The 23,707-nt window shown below is 35.6% G+C and overlaps 1 protein-coding gene across 8 annotated transcripts in view; it reads left to right on the top strand.

Annotated features, from left to right (window-relative positions):
- Positions 1 to 23,707, top strand: part of PCMTD1 (protein-L-isoaspartate (D-aspartate) O-methyltransferase domain containing 1) — a 548,363-nt gene that overhangs the window by 11,164 nt on the left and 513,492 nt on the right. For 5 of the 8 annotated variants that reach the window (XM_069099929.1, XM_069099925.1, XM_069099927.1 and 2 more), the window contains exons 2-3: positions 7,169 to 7,568; positions 19,607 to 19,709. The exons of 1 other annotated variant lie outside the window; for it this stretch is intronic. In XM_069099929.1, the coding sequence (XP_068956030.1) occupies positions 7,262 to 7,568; positions 19,607 to 19,709 (410 nt within the window). In that variant the 5' untranslated portion in view covers positions 7,169 to 7,261. Of the gene's footprint in view, positions 1 to 7,168; positions 7,569 to 19,606; positions 19,710 to 23,707 lie in introns of those variants that run through there. 2 more of the 8 variants (XM_069099928.1, XM_069099932.1) reach the window with 1 other exon arrangement.

Raw genomic sequence — 23,707 nt, 5'->3', positions numbered from 1 at the left:
AGTACCTTCCTATGTGCTAGGGAATTTAGCCACTCTGAATCTCAGTTCCCTTATTTGTAAAATGAAGGGTTTGACCACATGTACATCTAAAGTTTCTTCCAGCTCTGCATCTATGATCCTGCTAGCAATTTCATTTATTTATTTTATTTTATTTTGTTTTGTTTTAATTTTTTTTTGGAGGGAGGAGGGCAGGGCAGTTGGGGTTAAGTGACTTGCCCAAGATCACATAGGTAAGTTTTAAGTGTGTGAGGCTGGATGTGAACTCCAGGGCTCTATTCACTGAGCCACCTAATTATCCCTAGCAATTTTTTTTTAACTTAAAGGGTATAAGCCAGTAGAGACTGAGAAGATGACATAAGCAGTGAATCAATAGAATATAAAAAATAAATGACCAAATTATTTTTCAATTGTGTTGACAGTCTGTGCCCTTTGTTCATAATACGTTTTCTACATATACCTTCTAAGGTTTTTTTTTTTTGGCATATTCTTACTAAAGGGTGTGTGTGTATTAAAAAAAATTAGAATGTACTATTTCAAAGGAAACAAGGATTATGGGGTGGCAGTAGTTAGTACCTTGGGCATAAGTCTATAAGTGAGAAACATTCTTAAGCCATGTTTTCTATAGTAAAAGCTTAAAATAAGTGCATAGATGGAAGACTTTAAAAACTTTATAGATGGCCTTTTATCCCATGAACACTTCTTTCCTTCCCAGATATTCCTGGATTTCTTATTTGTTAATGTGAGCTGCCCCCACACACATGATTTCCTACATGTGTTCCTGTAGATTGGTACTTTAATTTCCCAAAGCCTGATCTTAGCACAAGTGTTTTGTTTTTTTTTACCCTTTCTTATTCCTACATCATTTACTTTTGGCCATCCTAAGCTATCCCATTCACATGTAGTGCTGAATTCCCTTTCTAATTTAGTCTAGTCTTAGGGAAGGAACATAGAATCATAGATAAGGACCTTAGAATTGATCTTTTCCAATCCCCTCATTTTGATTCATCTGTGATCACATAATAAGTGGTAGAACCGAGATTCAAATCCAGATTTTTCGACTACAAATAGGCAGCAGCAATTAGCTTGCCTACCTTCTGTTTCCTTCCTATCCAGACCTATGTGCTAGTGTTTACTAGGTTTTTGGAGAAGGCCAGACACTGGCAAGTGAAGGTTGGGCACTTTCCCTTCATGTCCTATTAATGATTTACTGGTGCTGCCCAGCAGGTGTTTTCTGGTCACTGAATTTTGTAGTTTCTCATCTTTAAAAAGGGTCAAGGAGGGTCTATAGATGGGCAGAAAAGACAGACCTCTTCCAAGAAGGTGTTAGAGATTTAGTAGAATTTCTTGGTAGTTAGTGTAGCAATAATGCTGTGCTGTTACAATGTTGTAATCTGGATTAAATTTGTAGCTCTAGGATGAGGTTTCAAATGTCAACAAAGTATTTTTAGACATTTTAATTTTGTATTGAAGTTGTTATTCAAATAATCTTAAATTCAGACGATGGATAAATATGTAAACCTGATAATACTCAAAATTTTAAAAAGTACTTAAAATTAAAAAAAAAATTTTTTTTAAATGTCTAGAAACTTATTTAAATGCATGTCTTCAAAATATGTTGGACATTTTGCCAACCTGGAAGTGCAGCTAGGTGATGCAGTTCAGTCTCAGACACTAGCTGTGTGACCCTGGGCAAGTCACTTAACTATGTTTGCCTCAGTCTTCTCATCTATAACATGACCTAAGAAAGGAAATGGCAAACCACTCCAGTATCTTTGCCAAGAAAACCCCCAAAAAAGGTCTCAAAGAGTCAGACATGACTGAAGCGACTAAACACCAACATACTTTTTTCATGCTTGATGTTGGCTAAACTTTGGATTCTTTTTGTCCTTAGCTTTGATGCCTCATTTGAGTTGTCTTGTGAAAATTAACATGATTAAACTTTGACTAAAGAATAAAGTCTTTAGCGAACTGAAAAGTTTAGTTATTGATTTATGTGATCTCCAACTGGTTAACTGCATAACTAACTGCTTATTGACTACTTTCAATATTGTTTTAAAATAATTTTTTATTCCTTTTTGAGAAATTATATTCTCAATAAACCATACCTAGAGAATATTTCAAAAGTTATAGACATGTCATAGAAACATAGAATTGAAAGCAAAGAGACCTTAGAAATGAATCAACTAATACAGTAACATTTTATAGATGGTGAAACAAGTCTGGAGGGGTCAAGTGACTTGCCTAAGGCTACAAAGGAAGTAAGTAGCTGAGTCTGAATCTGATACCTGTATCCTTTTGTCTCCAGATTCAGATTAGTTTTTCTCTAAAAGTATAATTTTAAAATAACAAAATGAGAATATTCCATTTTAAATGTAATTCATTCCTAATTTGACATAATTTTATTGACTGGGATTTCTAATTTTATTAGAGGTATATAATTTTTGTTTCCAAAACAGTGAGGGCTTTTGCTTCATAGTTCTCATTATGAGTAAATCACTAGATGCTCTGCTGAGGTACCAACAGAATTTCTGTTTATTATCATCCCCTTCATACACTCTCTGGTCTAGCTCATCCTCACACATTGTACTCTACCTCCCATTTCTGTTAGTAAAAATCAAATGAGTTCAAATCTGGTCTCTAGCTGTGTGATCCTTGGCAAATTACTTATCCATGATTGCCTCAAAATCTGGCCTGTACCTCTGTGACTTTGGACAAATAATCTAACTATGATTGCCTCAGTTCCTCACCTGTGAAAATGTCCTATAGAGGTAAATGGCAAAGCACTCCAGTATCTTCCCCGCCGGTGGGGTCAAGAAGAGTCAGAAATAACTGAAAAATGACTTGTGAAGTACAGCAGAAAACATCAGATGCTTGTTTTGTGCCAGACACTGTCCTGAGTGCTGGGGATTAAAAGAACGGCAAAAGACAGCTATACACAAGACAAATTGGAAATAATCAACAGAGAAAAGGCACTAGAATTAAGGGGAATCAAGAAAGGCTTTCAGTAAAACGTTATATTTCAGTTTGGATTTGAAGGAAGTTAGAGAAACCTGAAACGGAGTTGAGGAGGGAGAGCATTCCAGGCATTAAGTCAATTAGTGAAAATGCCAGGAGCAGGGAATGCAGTTCTCAAGGAGCAGCAAGGAGGCCAGTGTCACAGTATTGCAGAATACATGGAGGTGTGTAAGGTAAAGCATACCGAAAAGGTAGGGTGAATTATGAAGGGGTTCGAAAGTTGCCATATTTGATCCTGGAGGTAATGGGGAGTCACTGGAGTTTTATTGAGTTAAGGGGTTAGGTAGAGGAAGCAGAGGTATGTGAGTGGTCACATTTTTCTAAGTAGGAGATGAAGTCATTTGCTTGCCTAGAGAGAAGAGTGAGTAGTGTTGACACTCCTAAGGAGAAAAAAGTTTTGAAATGGAACTCCTGGAAAGTGTGATATTTCATTAGTAATGAATGCTTAACAAATGGAGGGGGGGAAAGGATGGTGTTAGGCCATTGAGATTAAATAACAGATTTTTACCTCAATGTGATTTGAGAGATATAGGAAGGAAGGGACATTTTGTTCACCTGTACTTTCACCACCGTGTACTCTTTGAAATTATTCATTTGAATAATGTGCAGTTTTTATTTTACAGTTAGAGATGTTTTCAATTTTATATGCCCCTGGGATGGATGATACATAGAATTGAATTCACAAGAATTTCAGTAGGTTTAATATAGTTGAAAAAACAGTGAGTTTTGAGTTAGACTTGAAACCTGGGTTCGGATTCTGAATTTACCACTTAGAACATGTATGTCCATTGTTGTTCAGTTTTTCATTCCTGTCCTTCATGACACCATGAATCAGTATGCCATTGCTATCCATGGGGTTTCTCTGACAAAGATGCTGTAATGGTTTTTTATTTCCTTTTTCGACTCATTTGAGTCAGAAATCAGATGAAGAGAATAAGGCAAACAACGTTAAGTGACTTGCCCAGGGTCACGCAGCTAGTAAGTGTCTGAGGCTGGATTTGAACTCCTGTTTTCCTGACTCCAGGCTCAGCACGCTATCCATTGAGCTGCCTACCTGCCTACTATATGACATTGACCAAATTGTTTACCATTTCATTTTCCTCATCTGTAAAATGAAGGTATTGGATTCTTTCCCTCCTTTTCATAGTCTCTAGAGCTAGAGGACTTAGATTCAAACTCCATTACCAGTATGATCTTGAGTAACTCATTTCTGAGCCTCAGTTTCCCCATCTATTAAATGAAGGTTTTAGAGTAAATGACTTTTTTCAATTTTTTAACATTTTCATTTAAAATTTTGAGTTCCAAATTCTATCCTTACCTTCTCCACTCCCCCCAATATTGAATGAGTCCTGCATTCCTGGTATAAATCACATCTAGTCATAGTGTATGATTCTTGTGATGTATTGCTGTATATATCTTTTTGTTTAAAACGTTTGCATCACAGTATTCATTAGGGAAACTGAGCTATAATTTTCTTTGTCTGTTTTGGCTCTTTCTGGTTTAGCTATCAGCACCATAGGACTCTTTCACCTATTTTTCCAAATAGTTTATATAGTTTTGGGATTAATTGTTATTTAAATGTTTGATAGAAATCGCCTGTAGAATCCATCTGCTCCTGGGTTTTTTTCCTCAAGAAGATCATTGATGGTTTATTTAATTCTTTTTTTTTAAAGATTGGGTTATTTTAATATTTTGTTTCTTTGTTAATCTGGGTAATGTATATCTTTGTAGATATTCATCCATTTTATTTAGATTATCAAATTTATTGGCACATAATTGGGCAAAATGGCTCCTAACAATTATCTTAATTTCCTTAAATGATTTTTAAGATCCCTTCCAATTCAAGCTTTAGGATTCTACATAGCTAAACTAGACCAGTTACTGTTTCTTGTGTTGATACCTGTCTGCATTCATACTGGACATACTCTTTGGCATAATGTCCTTCATTTCCAGGTGTCAGAAACCTTTACAAAGTTCAGTTTTACTCTAATGGAGCATGTAGAGGAATTTGGAATATACCTGGTAAATTAGTTAGGGAGCCACTAGATATTTTTTTTCATGTAAGGGAATGAAAGAATGAAAGATATATGAGGTTATTGTGGCAGTGCTATGAAAGATTGACTAAACGAGGTAAGAATGGAGTCCATATAGGTGGTTATGAAGGCTTGTACTAGAATGATAGCAGTGGTAGAGAGGAGATAAAGCCTGTGGGCAAAATGTCATAGGTGGAATCAGGAGGACTTGGTTGACTGATTGAATATTTAAAAAGGATGAAATGAACTTTTATAGTGACAGAATCACACCATTTCAATGTTTGAAGAAGCCTCAAGTCATCTTATCTCACCCTGAATTGGAATCCTCCCCAAAATATCTCTAAGGGATTATTCTAACCTGCCAGAAAACCTTCTGTAATAGACATATTTTCCTGAGAGGAAGTGTTGATAAAAGCAAATAGTTGACATTGAGAGTGTAGGGGTATGGTAAATAGAATAAAAACCATAAACTCACCTGACATTGATGTAGAGTAGAGGAAGATTTCCAAGACCTGTAAAAGTATGAGACTTTAAAGTATGATAATACTGTAAATAGCCTGTACCATGGAGGCCAATGGGTGGGATGCTCAGTAGTCAGATTTAGAGTAGATTTCCAGCAACATAGAGAACTGACCAGCCTTGGCACAGAGGACTCTGACTGGACACACTGGTATTCTAGCACAGGCAGCTCATAAAAATGAGTTTTTGTTATGCTTTGGATAATTGAGGCTATTCAATAAGTGAGATGTTAATGTTGAACTCACACTGGCCATAAATGATTCGAGATACCATCCTATGACTATTGTGAGTAAAAGAGAATAAAGCACAGAAGAGACTGTTCTTCACTGGTTTCAGGCATGTCTGACTCTTTGTGACCCCATTTGATGGTTCTCTTAGCAAAGATATTGCAGTGGTTTCCCATTTCCATCTCCAGTTCATTTTATACATGAGGAAACTGAGGCAAACAAACAGGATTTAGTGACTTCAGGCCAGATTTGAACTAAGGAAGATAAGCCTGGCACTCCCATTCAGTGGGCCACTTAGCTTCCCCAAATGGAGACAATAGCTTTTTAACTTAAAATATATCTTGCTATTTTAATTTTGCTGGTTGTTTCTATGCCTGTGTCATTTAATCCAGTTAATGAGCATTTTTAAATGCAGATTATATGTGCAGTGATGTGTAAGAAAACAAACTTGGTGTGAATAATGCTCAAGTATTAACTAATTCAAACTAATGGAGTAAGTGGATTTTAAATTAGGGTATGCTCATTGGAGAGTCTTGAATTGATTCTAGAAGGAGAGAATGGGTAACAATTGGAGGGAAAGAGAACAAACATGAGAAAAATATAGGGATAGGAATTGCCCTTCTTTATGAGTGGTCACAAAAAATAGTAATAAATATGGAAGAGAAGGAATGAGGAGAGGGACTTATGTGCTAATTAAGATTCAATCTAATATAGGAAAACTAGTCAGGAGAATGATATACAAGTAGTATATTAGAAAAATTATACCAGGAAACTCTCAGCAGGAATGACTGAAATTAGGAGAGACTGGAATGTATCTCAGATGTTTTGACGTTTTAATGTTTTGTTCTTCCAGTTGTTTAAAAATGTTTATTTTTGGCTATTTTATTTCTTCTCCCCTTAGTAGATGCTGCAATTGGAAATTATTTTTAAAAGGAAAATCCATATATGGAATATAATGTTCCTCCAATACTATAGTTTTTCCCCTCCTAAAATTGCTAACTTCTTTTGATGTTAAGTGAATGCGATATATGACTAACGGATCTTTTCCCCATTGTGCAAAATATTAGAATTATTAGGTTTAAGGTTTGTCACAACAAGGTTTAGTCATCCTGAACATTGCTAAATTGGAAACCGTAGTTATTATGAAGCTGATTTTGTACTTTCTTTTCAATACTTTTCTCAGTGGTTTTGCAGTTGTGTATTTTTAAAAGTACATCGATTTGAAATACATTGTAAAACTGAGCGTTAGTTTAAATTAGGCTGAAAACATATCAGATAAATATTCCTATTTTTAAATGAGAGTAATTTTCATTTCAAGTACAGTTTTTCCTGTTCACTAATTAATCAAATCTGTTCATTTTTTTCTTTTTCCAGGATTAACTCTTTTAATCAGGTCCCTTTACATAGGCTCTTTGGACATAACTCTGCTAATGTTTTTCAAATTACTGATTTAATTTGAATATCATCATGGGAGGAGCTGTGAGTGCTGGGGAAGACAATGATGATTTAATCGACAACTTAAAAGAAGCTCACTACATTCGTACTGAAAGAGTGGAGCAAGCATTCAGAGCTATTGATCGAGGGGATTACTATTTGGAAGGCTACAGGGACAGTGCTTATAAAGACTTAGCTTGGAAGCATGGCAACATTCATTTATCAGCACCTTGTATTTATTCTGAAGTAATGGAGGCATTGAAACTTCAACCGGGATTGTCTTTTCTTAACCTGGGAAGTGGAACCGGATATTTGAGTACAATGGTGGGCTTAATTTTAGGTAATTTCATTTTTGAGAAATTTTAAATATAAGCAATCCCCCTAAAAAGCTTGGATTGTATTAAAGCATGTATATTGTTAATTTTATTGTGTGTTATATATGAGATTGTATGTATATTATATAGTCATTTAATGCTGTGCGTGTAAGATAACTTTTTCAAGGTGAAATATAAAATAACCTTCCATCTCTTGTTGTTAGTCAGCAGGCTAGTTGTATTGAGCAGATGCCTCTTGTTATCTGAAATTTATGTTAAAAATTAGTATAACTGGAATCTAGGCAAATCAAGATTACGTTATAGGCTTCTTTTGGGGGAGAACATACTTACTGCTGATTTGAGAAATTTGAGGGGTAAAATGGAGAAACAGATTCTTTCCTGACCTTTTCTTACTATCATGGCATTATTCCTTTTTTGTTATTTGAAAGATACGGGTAAGGTAGAGATAGCGAGGGTAGAAATTAGGATTTTAGAGAGATGAAAGGAAATTAGGGTTATGGGATATAATTAGGGTAAATCAAAATTAGGGAAATCAAAGGGTATTGTTTATGGGTGTGAAAATGTGAGAAATAGTGGCCACTAGGTGGTGCAGTGAGTAAAGTGCTGGCCCCAGAGTTAGGAGGACCCGAGTTCAGTTTTGGCCTCAGACACTTAACACCCACACACACAAAAAAAAACTAGCCGTGTAACCTTGGGCAAGTTACTTAACCCCAATTGCCCTCCAAAAGGCAAAAAAAAAAAAAGTGAGAAATAGCTTCCTACCATAATAGAAGGTAAGGTTTTATTAAGTCATGTTTGCAATAACCACAAAGAATAATGTATTTGTTGTAGAAGATCAACTTATTAGGCGTTTTCTTTTTGGTGACTTTTCTAGCTTTGAGAAAAACATGGGTATAAAATTACCTACTATCAAATCAGATAGTATATGTAGAGCACTTTGCAGCCATTAAGTTGCTATATAAATGTTAGCAATATTCTTGATAAGCTACCTAGATAAGTGTATATATGTATATATGTATGCATATGTCTTTTAGTAACATTTGAATGTAGCTCTGAATTGTAACTTTTTCCATTTCTCAAATACTGTCACTCTTATCCTTTTTGTTGTTGATTTAAGGCAATTGAATAAAAAAAAAACAACTAGCTCAGTGAAGGTCAGTGTGAGGATAGATGTGATTCTAATATCTAGTGGGAATCATTTATAGCAACTGGGCCTTTTGGATCTTGGGGCAAGTGGGTGTTTGTTACCCTTTGGTTTGGAAGAGGTTTTTCCATGTCCATACAGGTTTCCTTTATATCACAGAGATTATTAACTTTTTCCCCTGTAAGTCCCATGATTTTGTGATTTGTAAAAAGCTTCCTTTCATTTGCATAGCATCTTAAGAGGACATATTAAATATATAACTAGGGTTTGCTTGGAGGAAAGTCTTAATAATGATGATGATTGAACCTAGAATTTTATAGTCCTTTAAGATTTGCAAAGCACAGGGAGGCTAGGTGGCACAGTGAATAGAGCACCAGCCCTGGAATCAGGGGGACCTGAGTTCAAATCTGGCCTCAGACAATTAACACAAAACTAGGCTGTGTGACCTTGAGCAAGTCACTTAACTCCAATTGCCCTACCTTACCCCTTCAAAAAGCAAAAAAAAAAAAAAAAGATTTGCAAAGCCCTTTCCATGTCTCAGTTGATCTTCAGGTAGTAAAGCAGGGAGGTAGGTGCTGTTTATTGTCCAATTTGCACAGAATCCATATAGCTAATGTCTGAGGATAGATTTGGACCAAGGTCTTCTCGAACTTCCAGTGGATAGAGGTCATCTAGTTCAGTGGTTTAAATTTAAATAGAAACAAGGATTCAGTAAAATGTACATAAGGATCCCTGTAGGATCATTTTAACTTGGGAAACACACATATTGACAGTATTTTATATTTTAACTTATTTTGTTAAGTTTCCCAATTACATTTTAATTTAGTAGGGGTGTACTCCAGAGCATTGCCAGTAAACCATTTTGGTACTTGATCTAGTGCAAACCTTTTTTTTTTAATAGATGAGAAAACTGAGTTCCACAGTGGTTTAATGACTTTGCCCAAGGTTATACAGGTAAGTAAATATTAGATAAGGGTTTAGAATATTAGATAAGGGTTCAAACTTAGGTCTTCTGAAGAATCAGCTTAATTTATTGGAGTCATTTTGAATTAAGGATGATGTAAGCTATTTTCTCAGTCATGCAGGCTCAATTAACTAGCCAGATGAGGTCAGCAACACTATTTTTAGTATGACACTACCTTATAGTATGTACTGTGGATCTAGTACTCACAAAGCTAATCAGAAACACTTTCAGCCAAATCCTGTGATGTCTAAATGCAAAAACTCTTGTCAGTCTATGGGCTGAGATGTAGAAGCAAACCATCAGAACATATTCACACAAATGGTCCCTGAATCAGAAGATAGTAGATGTTACCCTCTGGAAATGGGGGCTTTTAGTTATGTTCCTTTTGTTCATAAGACAAAAGACTACCTTGTTTCTGCCTAAGAAATACCTCAACCAGGATTGATTTAACCTCTACAGGTCTTTAATTCAATGGTACTTTTTTCTGTTCTGATATAAAAATTAAGTGAAAAATCTATAATATTGTGAAAAAGACTCAACTGTGTACATGACATGGTGTCCAAATAAGGTAATATATTTTAAGCTATCTTAATAGAGAAGTGAAGGAAGTCATATGTCCCTGTACTCTGCATTGATCTGTCAAAATCCAAAATAAATGCCATGTTTTAGTTAGGACACTAACAGATTAGAACATACCCAAAGAAGGGAAACTAGGCTGGTGAGAGACCTGGAGATAGGAAGATTCCTTGAAGGAATTGGAGGTATTCAGCAGGAAGGGAGGGAGGCATAATAGGTAAATGATAGCCATCTTCAGGTACTTTGAAAGGCTGTCATGTAGAAGTGGGACTAGACTAGACTTGATAACAAAATTTGTTTTCACAACATTTCTTGCATCCCTCTGCTTCACTAACATAACAATTATTGTGGTTCAGGCCATTATTATTTCTTATTTCCTATTCCTGAGTTCCCTACTGCTTTTGAAATTCTTTCTTTCATTGTCTTCCCAAGAAAACCAGTTATTTTCAGCAAAAAGCTGTTGATTTAAATTTTTTTTTATCAGAAGCTTTATTAACTAATAGTTTACATCATTCATTTCTGCAAGATTTTGAGTTGCAAATTTTCTCCCCGTTTTTCCCCTACCCACCACCCCAAAATAGCGATCCCACTGGATATCCCCTCCTCCAATTTGCTCTCTCCCATATCTTCTCTCATACCCCCTCTGACTTTCCAGTACGGCATGGTGGATCTCTATGCCCCAGTGCCTGTACATCTTATTTCCCAGTTACTTGTAAAATAATATTAATAATAGTACATATACGTATATATTATATATATTTAAATATTTGATTTTAAAACTTTGAATTCCAGATTCATTCCCTTCCTCCCTTGTCACCCACCATTACTGGGAAGATAAGCAGTTCGTTATAGATTGTACATGTGTAGCTATGCAAAACATTTCCATGGTGGATATATTGTAAAAGACTGACTATATTTCCCTCCCTCCTATCCCACCTCCCACTTGTTCTATTCTCTACTTTGATCCTGTCCCTTTTCAAAAGTGGGTTCTTCTAACTTCCCTCCCCTCCCAGGATGCCCTCCCTTGCATCATACCCCCTCTCTCATCCCCTTCCCCTCTACTCTTCTGTAGAGTAAGATATCCTATTAGTGTGTATGTCATTCCCTCCCTAAGCCAAATTCAACGAGAATAAGGTCGACCCATTCCATTTTGCCTTCCTGTTCTTCCCCTCCATTGTAACCATTTTCCCTTGCCTCTTCTGTATGAGATAGTTTACCCCATTCTGTCTCTCCCCATCTCCTCTCATTATATTCCTCTCTTACCTCTTAATTTCACCTTTTAAGTTTCTTCCCTTCCCATTAAATTGGTCCTGTGCCCTCTTATCTATGTATACGTGTACTCTCACATATGTATTCATATGCCCATATATCCTCCTATATAGACATATATATGTATGTGTGTGTATATATGTGTACATATATATATATTTCTGTTCTCTTCAACTATTTTCATACTAAGAAAAGTTTCGTAAGTTACAATTATCATTTTTCCATGTAGGAATGTAAATAGTTCAACTTTGATAAGTTCTTTATGATTTCTTTTCCCTGTTTACCTTCTCATGCTTCTCTTGCTTCTTGTATCTGAATGTCAAATTTTCTGTTCAACTCTGGTTTTTTCAGCAAGAATGCTTGAAATCCTCTATTCCACTGAATGACCATATTTTCCCCTGAAACATGGTACTCAGTTTTGCTTGGGTAGGTGATTCTTGGTTTTAATACCAGCTCCTTTGACCTCCGGAATATCATATTCCAGGCCCTTCGATCCCTCAGCGTAGAAGCTGCCAGATCCTGTGTTATCCTGATTTGTTTCCACAATAATTGAAATTGTTTTTTCCTGACTGCTTGTAATATTTTTCTCCTTGATCTGGGAATTTTAGAACCTGGCTGTAATATTCCTATTTTGGGGATCTTTTTTTTTTTTTTCCTCAAACGGTCTTTCTATTTTGGACATGCAGTGTATTGCATTGCATTCCAGACACACACATGCCAGCCATCTGACAACTAACAATTAAATCTGAGGTTTAAAAAAAAGGGTTCAAACACACACACACACACACACACACACACACACGCGCGCGCGCGCTCCCCAACCACAAGGCTGGTCAGACAGCATGGAAAGTTTATAAACAATTACACTGTATTTTATGGCAGACAGGATCCTTATTCTTCTAAGAAGTCTAGCAACAATTTGATTTGTATAATGCATTTGTAAAAGGCTATCATCTTCAACTATATTATTCACACCAGGACACAAAAGCTGGGATAAAGTGAGCGCAGTGTTCTGACCTACCTACACACATGGAAAACCATAGCAGACATTAGTTGTTGGTGCTAGTCTAACAGGAGGATAATACTAATTTTTTTTTTTTTTTAAGCAATCGGGGCTAAGTAACTTACTCAAGGTTACCCGGCCAGTTATTTCTGGGTATGGTGCTGAGTATCTGGGCCCGGATTTGATCCCCTGGTCATCCTGACACTGGAGCTGGTGCTCTTACTTGCTGAGCCACCTGGCTGCCCCTTGGGGATCTTTTTTAGGAGGTGATTGGTGGATTCTTTCAACTTCTATTTTGCCCTCTGGTTCTAAAACATCAGGGCAATTTTCCTTGAGAATTTCTTGAAGGATGATTTCTAGTTTTCTTTTTTTGATCATGGCTTTCAGGTAGTCCAATAATTTTTAAATTATCTCTCCTGGATCTATTTTCCAGGTCAGTGGTTTTCCCAGTGAGATATTTCACATTGCCTTCTATTTTTTTTTTACTTCTTTGGGTCTGTTTAATAGTATCTTGATTTCTCATAAAGTCACTAGCTTCCATTTGCTCCAGTCTAATTCTGAAGGAATGATTCTCTTCAGTGAGCTTTTGAGATTCTTTTTCCATCTGGCAAATCAGCTTTTTAAGGCATTCTTCTCCTCATTGCCTTTTTGAACCTCTTTTGCCATTTGAGTTAGTCTGTTTTTTAAGGTGTTATTTTCTTCAGTCAGGTTGTTGACTCTCATTTCATAATTTTCCTGCATTGTTCTCATTTCTCTTCCCAATTTTTCCTGTACTTCTCTAATTTGGTTTTCAAAATCTTTCTTAACGTCCTCTATGGCCTGCAACCAGCTCGTATTTTTCTTTGAAGCTTTTGGTGTAGGAGTACTGACTTCACCGTCTTCCTCCTATTCCATGCTTTGATCCTTTTTGTCTGCCAAATAGGAGTGTAATATTGGATTGCTCTGCTTGGTTTGCTTCCTTTGCCTGCTCATGTCGCCACTTAGTCACTTGACCCCTGGGTTTTCTGCCACTGTAGGACTCTGCTACCAGACAGGGGGGCTTTGTCCCAATCACTGGGGTGTTCTCAGCTGCCGGAGGTAGTAGTTGGGTGCCCTCTCTGAAGCCTCCACATGCTCTGGCAAGCTGGACACCCCCTCCCCCCCGCCAGGACCCCTACCCTAGACAGTGATCCAGATCCAAGCAGGTTAAAGCAAGAGCGATTACCACTCAGACTGGTGCTTGGTCCCCCTAAAATCTGCAGGCCAGGAGCTGCTGCATGCCCTGTTGTGCCTCAGTGGCTTCTCCTGCCGGGGGATAAAGGCTGTACTGCACTCCCAAACTACCAAATCCCAAAGACCACACTGCACTGACCTCTCACTTTGTCCTTAACCTCTATATGTTGATAATTCTGAAGACTGCTACAGCTGCTGGTGATCTGGAGTCCCTCCACCTGGTGGCTGGTCAGGCCGCCCTGGGGCTAAGACCTCTAGCTGGAGTAGGGCTGGGCTTGGCTCCCAGAGTGCTGTGCTAGCTGATTCCTGCCAGCCTGCCGGGCTGTCCTCAGCTGGAGGTTAGCTTCTCTGTGTCATTTTGTGGGTTCTGTAGCTCCAAGGTTTGTTCAGAGTCATCTTTTACATGAATTGGAGGAGGTGGGCTTTTTTTGTTTTGTTTTGTTTTTTAAACAAGATCTTGTAAAAATTCAATTAATAAGATCTAAGAGGCAGCATATCATAGTTAAAGAGCATTAAACTTGGGAGTCAGAAGACCTTATTTTTGTGACAGTGAACAGGTTACTTCACTTCTTTGCTTCCTCTTCTGCAGCCAGATGGTACTGTGTGGCTGAGCATGGAGTTAGGAAGACCTCTCTAAGTTCAGATATGGCTTCAGACATTTATTACCTATGTGTGACCTTGGACAAGTCACTTGACCTCTACCTCAGTTTTCTCATCTGTAATATGGGGATAATAATAGTCTCAAGGTGATTGTGTAGATAAAATAAGATATTTGTAAAGAACTTAAACCTTAAAGTGCTTTATAAATGCTAGCAGTTGATGTTACAAAAGAATCATAAAGGCTCTAGATAATTGGCCCATATTAGCCAAAGTGAGAAAAGAATTACATGTCCAGGTTTACCCGCTAACCCTGAGTTTTCCATAGGGTTCTGTCTCAGGCCCTTTTTTCTTTTTCCCTACCTAATATCCTACTCACTCATCAGCTTCCAAGGGTTCAATTATTACCTCCATTCAGAACATTTCTAGACTGATAATACATAAACCTAACCTCTGTCCTGAGTTACAGTCTAGCATCACTAAGTGTCTTTTGGACATCTTAATTAAATGCCTGTATGGCATCACAAAACTCAGTTTTTCTCTAATAGAACTCATTATTTTCTCTTAACTTCTCCTCTATTACTGTGGAGGGCACTGCCATCCTTCTAGCTCACAACCTCACTCATTCATCTCAGTCCTATCACACTTGTTCCATTTATCAATCTGTCATCATCTTGGAGTGTCTGTTATCACAAACATCTCTCCTTTATAAATTCTTCTCTACAACTATTCTTAATGTCATGTTTGGATTATTCTATTACATATTTGGACAGTATATATACATGTTTGTCTTCTAGTTAGTCTACTTAACCTCAAATTTTCCCTTTTTCATGATCAACTGAGCTGCCCAAGTGATTTCCTAAAAAGCACAGGTCTGACAATGTCACCCCAATCTTCATTAAACTCCAATGACTCCAAGATGAAATATAAACTCTGGCATTTAAAATCTTCCACAACGTGGCCACTTCCTTACTTTCCTATAGTGTTCTTTTACTTCATTTTTTTTCACACACCATATAACCCAGGCTACTATAACACACATAACACTTAAGGGTCTCTACTATGTGCCCTTTTACTGGCTGTCCCTAATGTCTCAAAACAAATGCTTTCTCTCTATCAAGACTTCACTGGTTTCCCTCATGACTCAATTCAGTTCCACCTTCTGTTGGAGGCCTTTCCTATGACTGTTCCCTCCTTTCCCCCACACCTTCCTTGTTGATAGGGCCCCTCCTTCTGAAATTACCTTCCATTTGCTATCACATGCAAACACTCCCCACCCTTAACCCCATATATAGCTTTAAAATGTTTTACATGCTGTCTTCTCCTGCTAGAATGTGAGCTCCTAGAAGGCAGGGCTACACTATGTAGGCTTTTGCCTTAGTATCCCCAGAGCTTAGCAGAGTTCTCACACACATTAAATAACCTCTGGGGGTGGTATGAGTGAGATCGGTCCGGATGATCTCTAAAGTTCTTTAAGCTCTGACTTTAATAATTGATAATTTGTGAAGATGAGATATATTTTATAATGTATATTTATTTTTATATATGTAACATGATCTGTCTAGCCATCTTGGTATACTATTTTGGGACATGTACTCTAAAAATGCTCAATATTCCCATGATGAACAGAGTGTTTAATTTTTGAATGGAGGTCTTCATTTCCAGGAGTAAAGTGAAGGAGTTGTATTAGTTGGCTCCTTAACCTTTTCAGTTCTCTAGAACTAGAATTTTATGATTTACCTTAACTATTTTGCATATGAATTTCATTTTAGGAGAAACCTTAGTATGCTGGCAACATTTTACTATTTATATGTACATTATATACTAATATACAGTTGCTAGTATATTAATACATTTTAATATAATTGCAAAAAAACAAATATAAAAAAGTTCTTATTTAGTTTAATTTAGATTCTCAATATAGTAGGTTAATCATTACAAAAATTAGCAATTTTAATTCTGTGGAATTTTAATAAGTTGTTAATTGGCTTCATTTAATGAAACTTTTCTTAATATTAATCTGATTTATATAATGTTAAATAGCCATGTTAAATTTTTTTTCTTTTTCTTTTTTTGGAGGGCATTTAACCACAATGGGGTTAAGTGACTTGCCCATGGTCACACGGCTAGTAAATGTTAAGTGTCAGAGGCTGTATTTGAACTCAAATCCTCCTGACTCCAGGGCTGGTGCTCTATTCACTGTGCCATCCAGCCCCCACTAAATTTTTTTTTTAATGAGGACAGTTTCTTAATTGCAATAATTTTAAATATTGGACTTCTGACTGAATTTTGTCTTCATATTCTTAATTGATGCAAAATCTAAATAAATAAAGACTGAGTTTAAATAATTCATTGTCAAAGCCCTCAGAAAAATGGAGCTAAATTTTGTGTTATCTTATAGCCCTAAGATCCTGATCTAAACTGAAGTAGAACAATTTATGCTATATGTCCTGTTATTTCTTTTGATAACAAACTTTTCTATTTTAACTATAACTTAGTTATAGTAAAAAGAATATTAGTGGCATTACATCAGACCAGATAGATAGTTGTAATATAGTATTAGCTGTCAGATAAAGAACCAGCAAATTAGACAGCAGAAAATGCACAAAGAATTAAGTTAGAACAGTTGAAAATTGTATGAGAATCAGAAAAGGAAGAATTGATTGAGAAAAATTGACATAATAAAAGTGGCTTGTTCTCTATGGGTAGACTTAAGTTCTGAAATTGTATAAATAGAATTAGAGACAAAGATACTTCTATGTACTCTTAGTGATTATAAAGTAATATAGTAAAAGTATATATTTTAAAGAATTAAAATATTTACCTTTGAGTTAGGCTTGAACATAATTCCTCTTTATTTGCATTTGGATACTTTATAGTCTTCTTGACATTGTTGAAGTCATCGACCTTGTGAAATTTCAAATTTCTCTATTCTTGTTGAAGAGGTAGGTAGCTTATATTTAGAAATCTAGAAACATACTTATCAAGTTGAATTAAAATTCCTCACTATTTTTTTTCTCCATTTTTCAGTCTGCACACTAATAATGTTTTCGGTGTTTTTATTTGGAGGCAGCTTAAATGGCTCAGTGGATAGAGTTTTGGGTCTGGAGTTAGGAAGACCTGAGTTCAAATTCAGCCTCACACACTCAGTGTACATGGACAGCATTGGTATACTATGGTCCAGAGGGTCATGAAGGGTGAGACACAATTAAACAACAAAAATTTAGATAATTTCCAGTACTGTTCTTGAAGACTTACATATTGTTCTATCAGTCTATCAAGTTACCAGGTTTACTAATCTTTTATGAGGTTTTGTTTTGGTTTTTGGCCATTGGATGTTATTTTTAATCCTCTTGTGATCGTATTCTTATAACTTGTGTTGTATTGTTAAGTTGTTCAGTCATATCCAACCCCTGTGAACCATAGTGCACCAATACTGTCCATTGAGTTTTCTTGGCAAAGATATTTTGTGATTTGCCATTTACTTCTCCAGTGGATTAAGGCAGAGGTTAAGTGATTTGCCCAAAGTCACACAGGTAATAAGTGTCTGAGGCTGCATTTGAATTCAGATCTTCCTGACTCTGGGCCCAGTGCTCTAGACTGAGGCATGAAGTTTCCCATTCTCATGGCTCCTGGGAATGTAAGAAATTTTATCTACTTCCATATAGGCAGAACCATAAAGAGAGCCTATTTTCAGGAACAGATAAAGGTTCTATTTGATATAAAATTAAAGGAGAAAGTTCTTGTAGAAGTCCCGCCTCCTTTAGGTACAAGATAACATTTAGGTTCAAGAGATAACATGTGGGTTCCAACTTTAAAAAAAGTTAGTTTTTTTTTTCTTTATTGCTTTTGCATTCTATAGAGACTTCTGAATGAAAGGAAATACTTTATATGTGTTCCTAGATTAAAAAACATTGAAGGATGGGAGGCTCTTAGGTTCGTAAAACATTGTTTGAGGAGTATGTGAGATGAATAAGATTTTCTCCTTTTTAAAAATTAATTTTTAATTGAGGACATGGAATTTCAAAGATAAATAGTTTCATAAATAAGAGGAATTCTTATAGCAATAATACTAGGAATAAACATGAAATATCCTTTATCACAAAGGAAAGGTTCAATAGAGATTTCAGTATTTTTTTAAAAACCAACCAGAAATGACTTGGTACAGAAGACAAAAGGACTTAGTAGAGTATTAAAATAATAATTAAATGAGGTTTTTAAGGATGCACTTAAACATGATATCACATGAGTGTCTCTGAGAAACAATCATTCTACTAGAGTTCAGGGGGAGGCATACAAGGGGTGGGAAGAAGCCTAATTAGACTGTCTCCTGGACCAGAAGCTGCTTTCTCACATTTTTGTTTCTTAAAAACATAGGCTGTACTTATATGTATATATTGAACTTATATGTATATATTGAAGGGCAATGAAGAGATTAAATTCATTCTCTCCAAAGAAAATGAGAACAACATAAACCCATTTATTCTGCACATAACCCTAAGCCTCTATATGATATCAGGGAGGATAGAAGTTATATAAAAAGTTGTATAAAATTCTGTTTTTTATTCTCTGTGGTAGTTTTTTTTATTCAGTAGGAGTTAATTGTCTAGTAAGTAAGATGGTCACAAACAAGTATAATAAGGTAATATGTCAGTGCCTTATAATTCATATGTTGGAAATATCACTAAGCTAGGATGGTCAGGGAATAGCTAGCAGAGGGAAGATGTGAAGTTTCAAGTGCACATGGTCTTTTTCTGATTATAGCTTGAAACTGAAAAGTTGGTTTCATGAGCTTGTACTTCAGAAAATCAGGGCAAAAAATTTGTAATGCTTCTCTGTATTGTCTGTGTAGGGCTTGAGGTCCATAGGTATTAGAAATAAGCAAATTAGAGCTAATGGTAAAAGTGCAAAATTCTTATATCCCACTTTGTTCAGAATGAATGGGATAGATGGTCACTTTTGATGGAAGATTGTATACCTTTCTCCCCCTTCTATTCAGAGACATTCATTAATTCCACTAACATTTAGTAAGATTTACAATGTACAAAGCACTAGTAAGTGCTAGGAATACAAAACTAGATGTGATATAGGCCCTGCTCTTACAATGCTTATCAAAAGACAAAATAATATTCATCTGTTGGAACTAGATTCCAATATATTTGAAGTCCTGCTCACAGGGTTCTTTTGAGATGTGTAAATGATCATGGATTGTAAAAAGGGGCTATAAAAGGGCATATCATCATCATTATTCATAAAAACGCTGCTGCTACGATTGCAGGTCCTTTTGGAATAAATCATGGAATTGAGCTTCACTCAGATGTGGTGGAATATGCCAAGGAAAAACTCGAGAGCTTCATCAAAAATAGTGATAGCTTTGATAAGTAAGTATTGAAATCTGCAGTATTTATTTGGAGGCCACAGACTTGTGAATTACTTCTTTACATTGATTTATTTATTAAAAACAATATTGTTACTGCTCCATACTTTTAAGTTTTAACTGTTGAAACTTTCTGAGGTGCTTTCAAAATAAGCTCAAATACACTGCAATAATGAGAAAAAATAATGCTTCTGACTTGGTAAAACCATTTTCTCAGTTGTGAAAACTCATTAGTGTTGTAAATGTACCATATTTAAATAAAAGTATGTTTAAAACTCAGTTTTCCATTTCACATAATACTCTCATCAAAACAGTAAGTTATCTTATGTCATGTTCATTACTAAGGATCACACTATTATCTTAGGTGGATATGTGACTGGGAGTGCAGGATTCTGTCCTAATCATGTGACTTACTTGATAACTTACTAATTTTTTTTTCATTTATAAAATGAGGCTATTACTCCCTATGCATTAGCTGCTTACTTTTGGAGAATAGGTGACATAATTTGTTTAAATGTTTCCAAAGAATAGTTGATGTAGAAATTATGTGTTTTCCTTCTTCTCCGTTCCCAGCATCATAAGCATTATTATAGGTCTTCCTAACTTATGAGCAAGTTATTAAAAAATTCTTTAGTTTGTTGCTTGTTGAGAACATAACATTATCCCATGGAAAGTGTTATACGATGTTGTTTAACCATCATAGATATAAAATGTGGGGCAAATAATACTTTAGAGTCTAATTAGCATCTATAATAATGTTTTTGTGATAAATGCATTCAGAATTCACTTCTGGCTTAGAGGTGACCCTCCACTAAAACATGAGCTAGACTTAAAGGTGAAGAAGGATGAAATAAGTAAAAGGTTCTAGGGCTAGGTAGTAAAGAGTTATGAAAGGTTTGATCTCCACCACTCTCTTTCCTTTGTTTTTTCCTTTCCTGAAACTAGATGAGGCAGCATTCCCTAGTAGAACCACCTACATGGTGTAGGCATGATGTGATTTAACATTTATCCCACTTCCCCTTTTACATTGCTGACTATAACTGACTTACTGTGGTAGGACAAAGGGAGTGACAGGAGGGAAGAAAAATAATGTATATAAGAGGGAGCTTTTCTTCTATTTCATCCTTTCCTCCTATCTTGTTCAGGGAATGGCAGTTTTTAGTATCTGTGAGAGGGTAATCTCCAAGGACAAAAGGGGCATTCTTTCAGGTATTGAGCCAGGGTGGCTATTTGCACGTCAGTTTAGGAATGCCAGGTCTACTGTTTTCTAATTTCATGAATTCTGAGCCCCAATTTGCTAAAATTCTTCTAGTGACATTTATGTATCTGCCTCTGGTAGGTGTTATTAACTAAGGTAGGTTGATAAGATAACATTTATGAAAATAATACCTCAATATTTTCCATTTGTCATTTTTTAAAAAAGCAGCTTCTATAAAAATGAAATACAAAAATAATGTATCTCTTTGCTTTCAATCTGGGTAGTATATACTGTTTTATACATTCCAATGACAACACAGTGTATAAGATCTTTTTAAAAATTGTATCATACGGGATAATTTTCCCAATTGTAAGAGGGCTTCATAATTTACCTTAATAATGCAAAGCAGAACAGGAGCTAGAATGTAACTTGAATACTATACAAGTTTTTATGGAAACTCAGACTTCATGATATTAAGTGGCAATAACTCTGTCTTTCTTGATCATCGAAATTTTAAAAATGTATAATAATGCGTGAAATAGACATGAGGTTATATTGCTGCTTTTTAAAAAGATGCATTTTCCTTTTGATTTTTCAAACTTTTAATTAGCTAATGCATGTTTGACTCAAAATGAAAATGAGCAACTTTCCTCTACCTTGAGTTTTATGTGTCTTATAAGTTAGTTAAAATGGAATAAATATGAAATACATTTGGCTATGAGATTTAAACATTTCTTGGAATTTTTGTTTATGAATATTTTACCTTAAAATTTTTGTTTTTATTTGGTAAACATTAGGGACTGTAGTATAATTCTTAAATATTGTAACTTATTTTGAAACGATGAATTCATTCTTATATTTCAATAAACTATGGAAAAATTAAGTTAAATGTTTTTGAAATTTGTTAACTTTTAGAATTCACGGTGTTATCCTAAGATATAAATTATAGTGTTCTTGAAGCTTAACAAAAATAATCACCTTCCATGACGTGACTGGCTTTTTTAACCAGTTAGTAGGTCTAGGAATATGTCCTTTTTTTTTTCTTTTTATGTTAACAACAACAACATTGATAGTTGGGATTGATTCTATTTAATGGTAGATGTCTAATTATATTGACACATTTTCAAGGACATTTGGGGATAGAATAGGTTCATAATCTATAAAACAGAGATATTAGACTTGCGTGTCCTACCTCATGGGAATAAGCTACAGAAATGTAACTCATTTCATTTTCTGGTTTTCTGATATGCTTAGGGAGGGAAAATCTTTACATACACAGGCTACCCTTTTGTCTTCATGTTCCAAACTAAGACTATAGTTTTAGTCAAACTAAAGCTATATATTTCAGATTTAGATTACATATTGAGAATATAGACAATAGCATACATATTTTACTTGATTGAGCTCAAAAACTAAAACATGCTTAACACCTAATGTTCTTTGTTAATGAGGAACAGGAAGGGAATGGATAGTTGAACATCAGATGAGGCTTTTATTGATTGTTCCAGCTATTTAATTTGTGTGTGTGTTTATGTATATATTTCCTTAATAGACTGTAAACTTCTTGAGGGTAGGGATTTTTTCATTTTTAGCTTTGCAAACCCAAAGCCTGCCACAGACTAGATGCTTAATGTGCTTGTTGACTGATTGAACAGAACCCCCAAATTTTAGTTTCAATAAAACTTTACACATGAGTTAAAATAAAAACTGTACAGTACTGAATGCAGGAGGGGAGGTAATAGCTAGTTAGAAATTCTTATAGGAAAATATCTGGGAGTTTTAGTGGACTATGCATTCAGTCTGAGGCAGTAGGTAGCTTGGCAACCAGAAAACCTAGCAATATTTTAGACTACTTCATGTTTGGAAAGTCTAGATAATGGGATTCTCAGTCTGGGGTCTGTGAACTTGGTTTAATTCATACATATACATGTGCATATATGTGTGTAATATTTGTAATTGATTTTCTTTTTAATTCTAAGTATTTTATGGTTTTAAAAGTATTCTCAGGAAGGGATCTATAGGTTTCACCAGACTGCCAAAAGAGTCTAGGTCTGTGCTGCAAAAAGAGTCCATTATAGTCTGTCTATGAAGAAAACAGTGATAATGCCACTGTATTCTGTCCTGGCCAGACCACATCTATGCCCAATTTTGGGTGTCAAATTTTAGGAAAAGCATGGATAAAAAACACTAGAGCCAACTCAGGATGGTATAACCAAGCTAATTAGAGGACTGGATATGTTGTTTATTTGGGCTTTTTATGCTATGAATTGAAACAACTAGAGCTTGGAGAAGACTAAGGAGGTGATATAATAGCTATTCAGAAATCTTTGAAGTTCTATCAACTGGAAGAGGGTGTAGACTAGCCCCAGAAGTTAGTAGTAGAAGCAGTGGTAAAGAATTACCTCTTCTTTTAGGCATTTATAATATGAAATATGCTGTAGTATCTATGTATACACAACTTATTTGGACATATTTCATGTTCCTAGATAGAATTAGATAGACGTTGTGTTACCATTAGGGTAAAATATGAAATCCTCTGCCTAGCATTTAAAACCTTTCACACACATCATCCCTACTTTTCTCATCTTAGATCATATTATTCTCCATTTACTCTTTTCATTTAGATTGACCTGCCCTCTGTTATCCTTGGAATGCATTCTATCCCCTGCCACTATGCCTTTTAACAGTTAGGTGGTCCTATATGTCTGCGATGTACTTAGTCTTCCTGAGCCTCAGAATCCCTAACTTCAAAGCACATTTCAGGAGCTATTTCCTATAATATGCTTTTCTTGATCCACACTAGT

Source organism: Petaurus breviceps, unplaced genomic scaffold (genome assembly GCF_028583685.1).
Source record: "Petaurus breviceps papuanus isolate PSGF00001 unplaced genomic scaffold, PetGlider_PUasm1.0 38, whole genome shotgun sequence".
Taxonomy (NCBI): domain Eukaryota; kingdom Metazoa; phylum Chordata; class Mammalia; order Diprotodontia; family Petauridae; genus Petaurus; species Petaurus breviceps.
The sequence above is the reverse complement of the archived record's forward strand: the minus strand, read 5'-3'. Positions and strand labels throughout refer to the sequence as shown.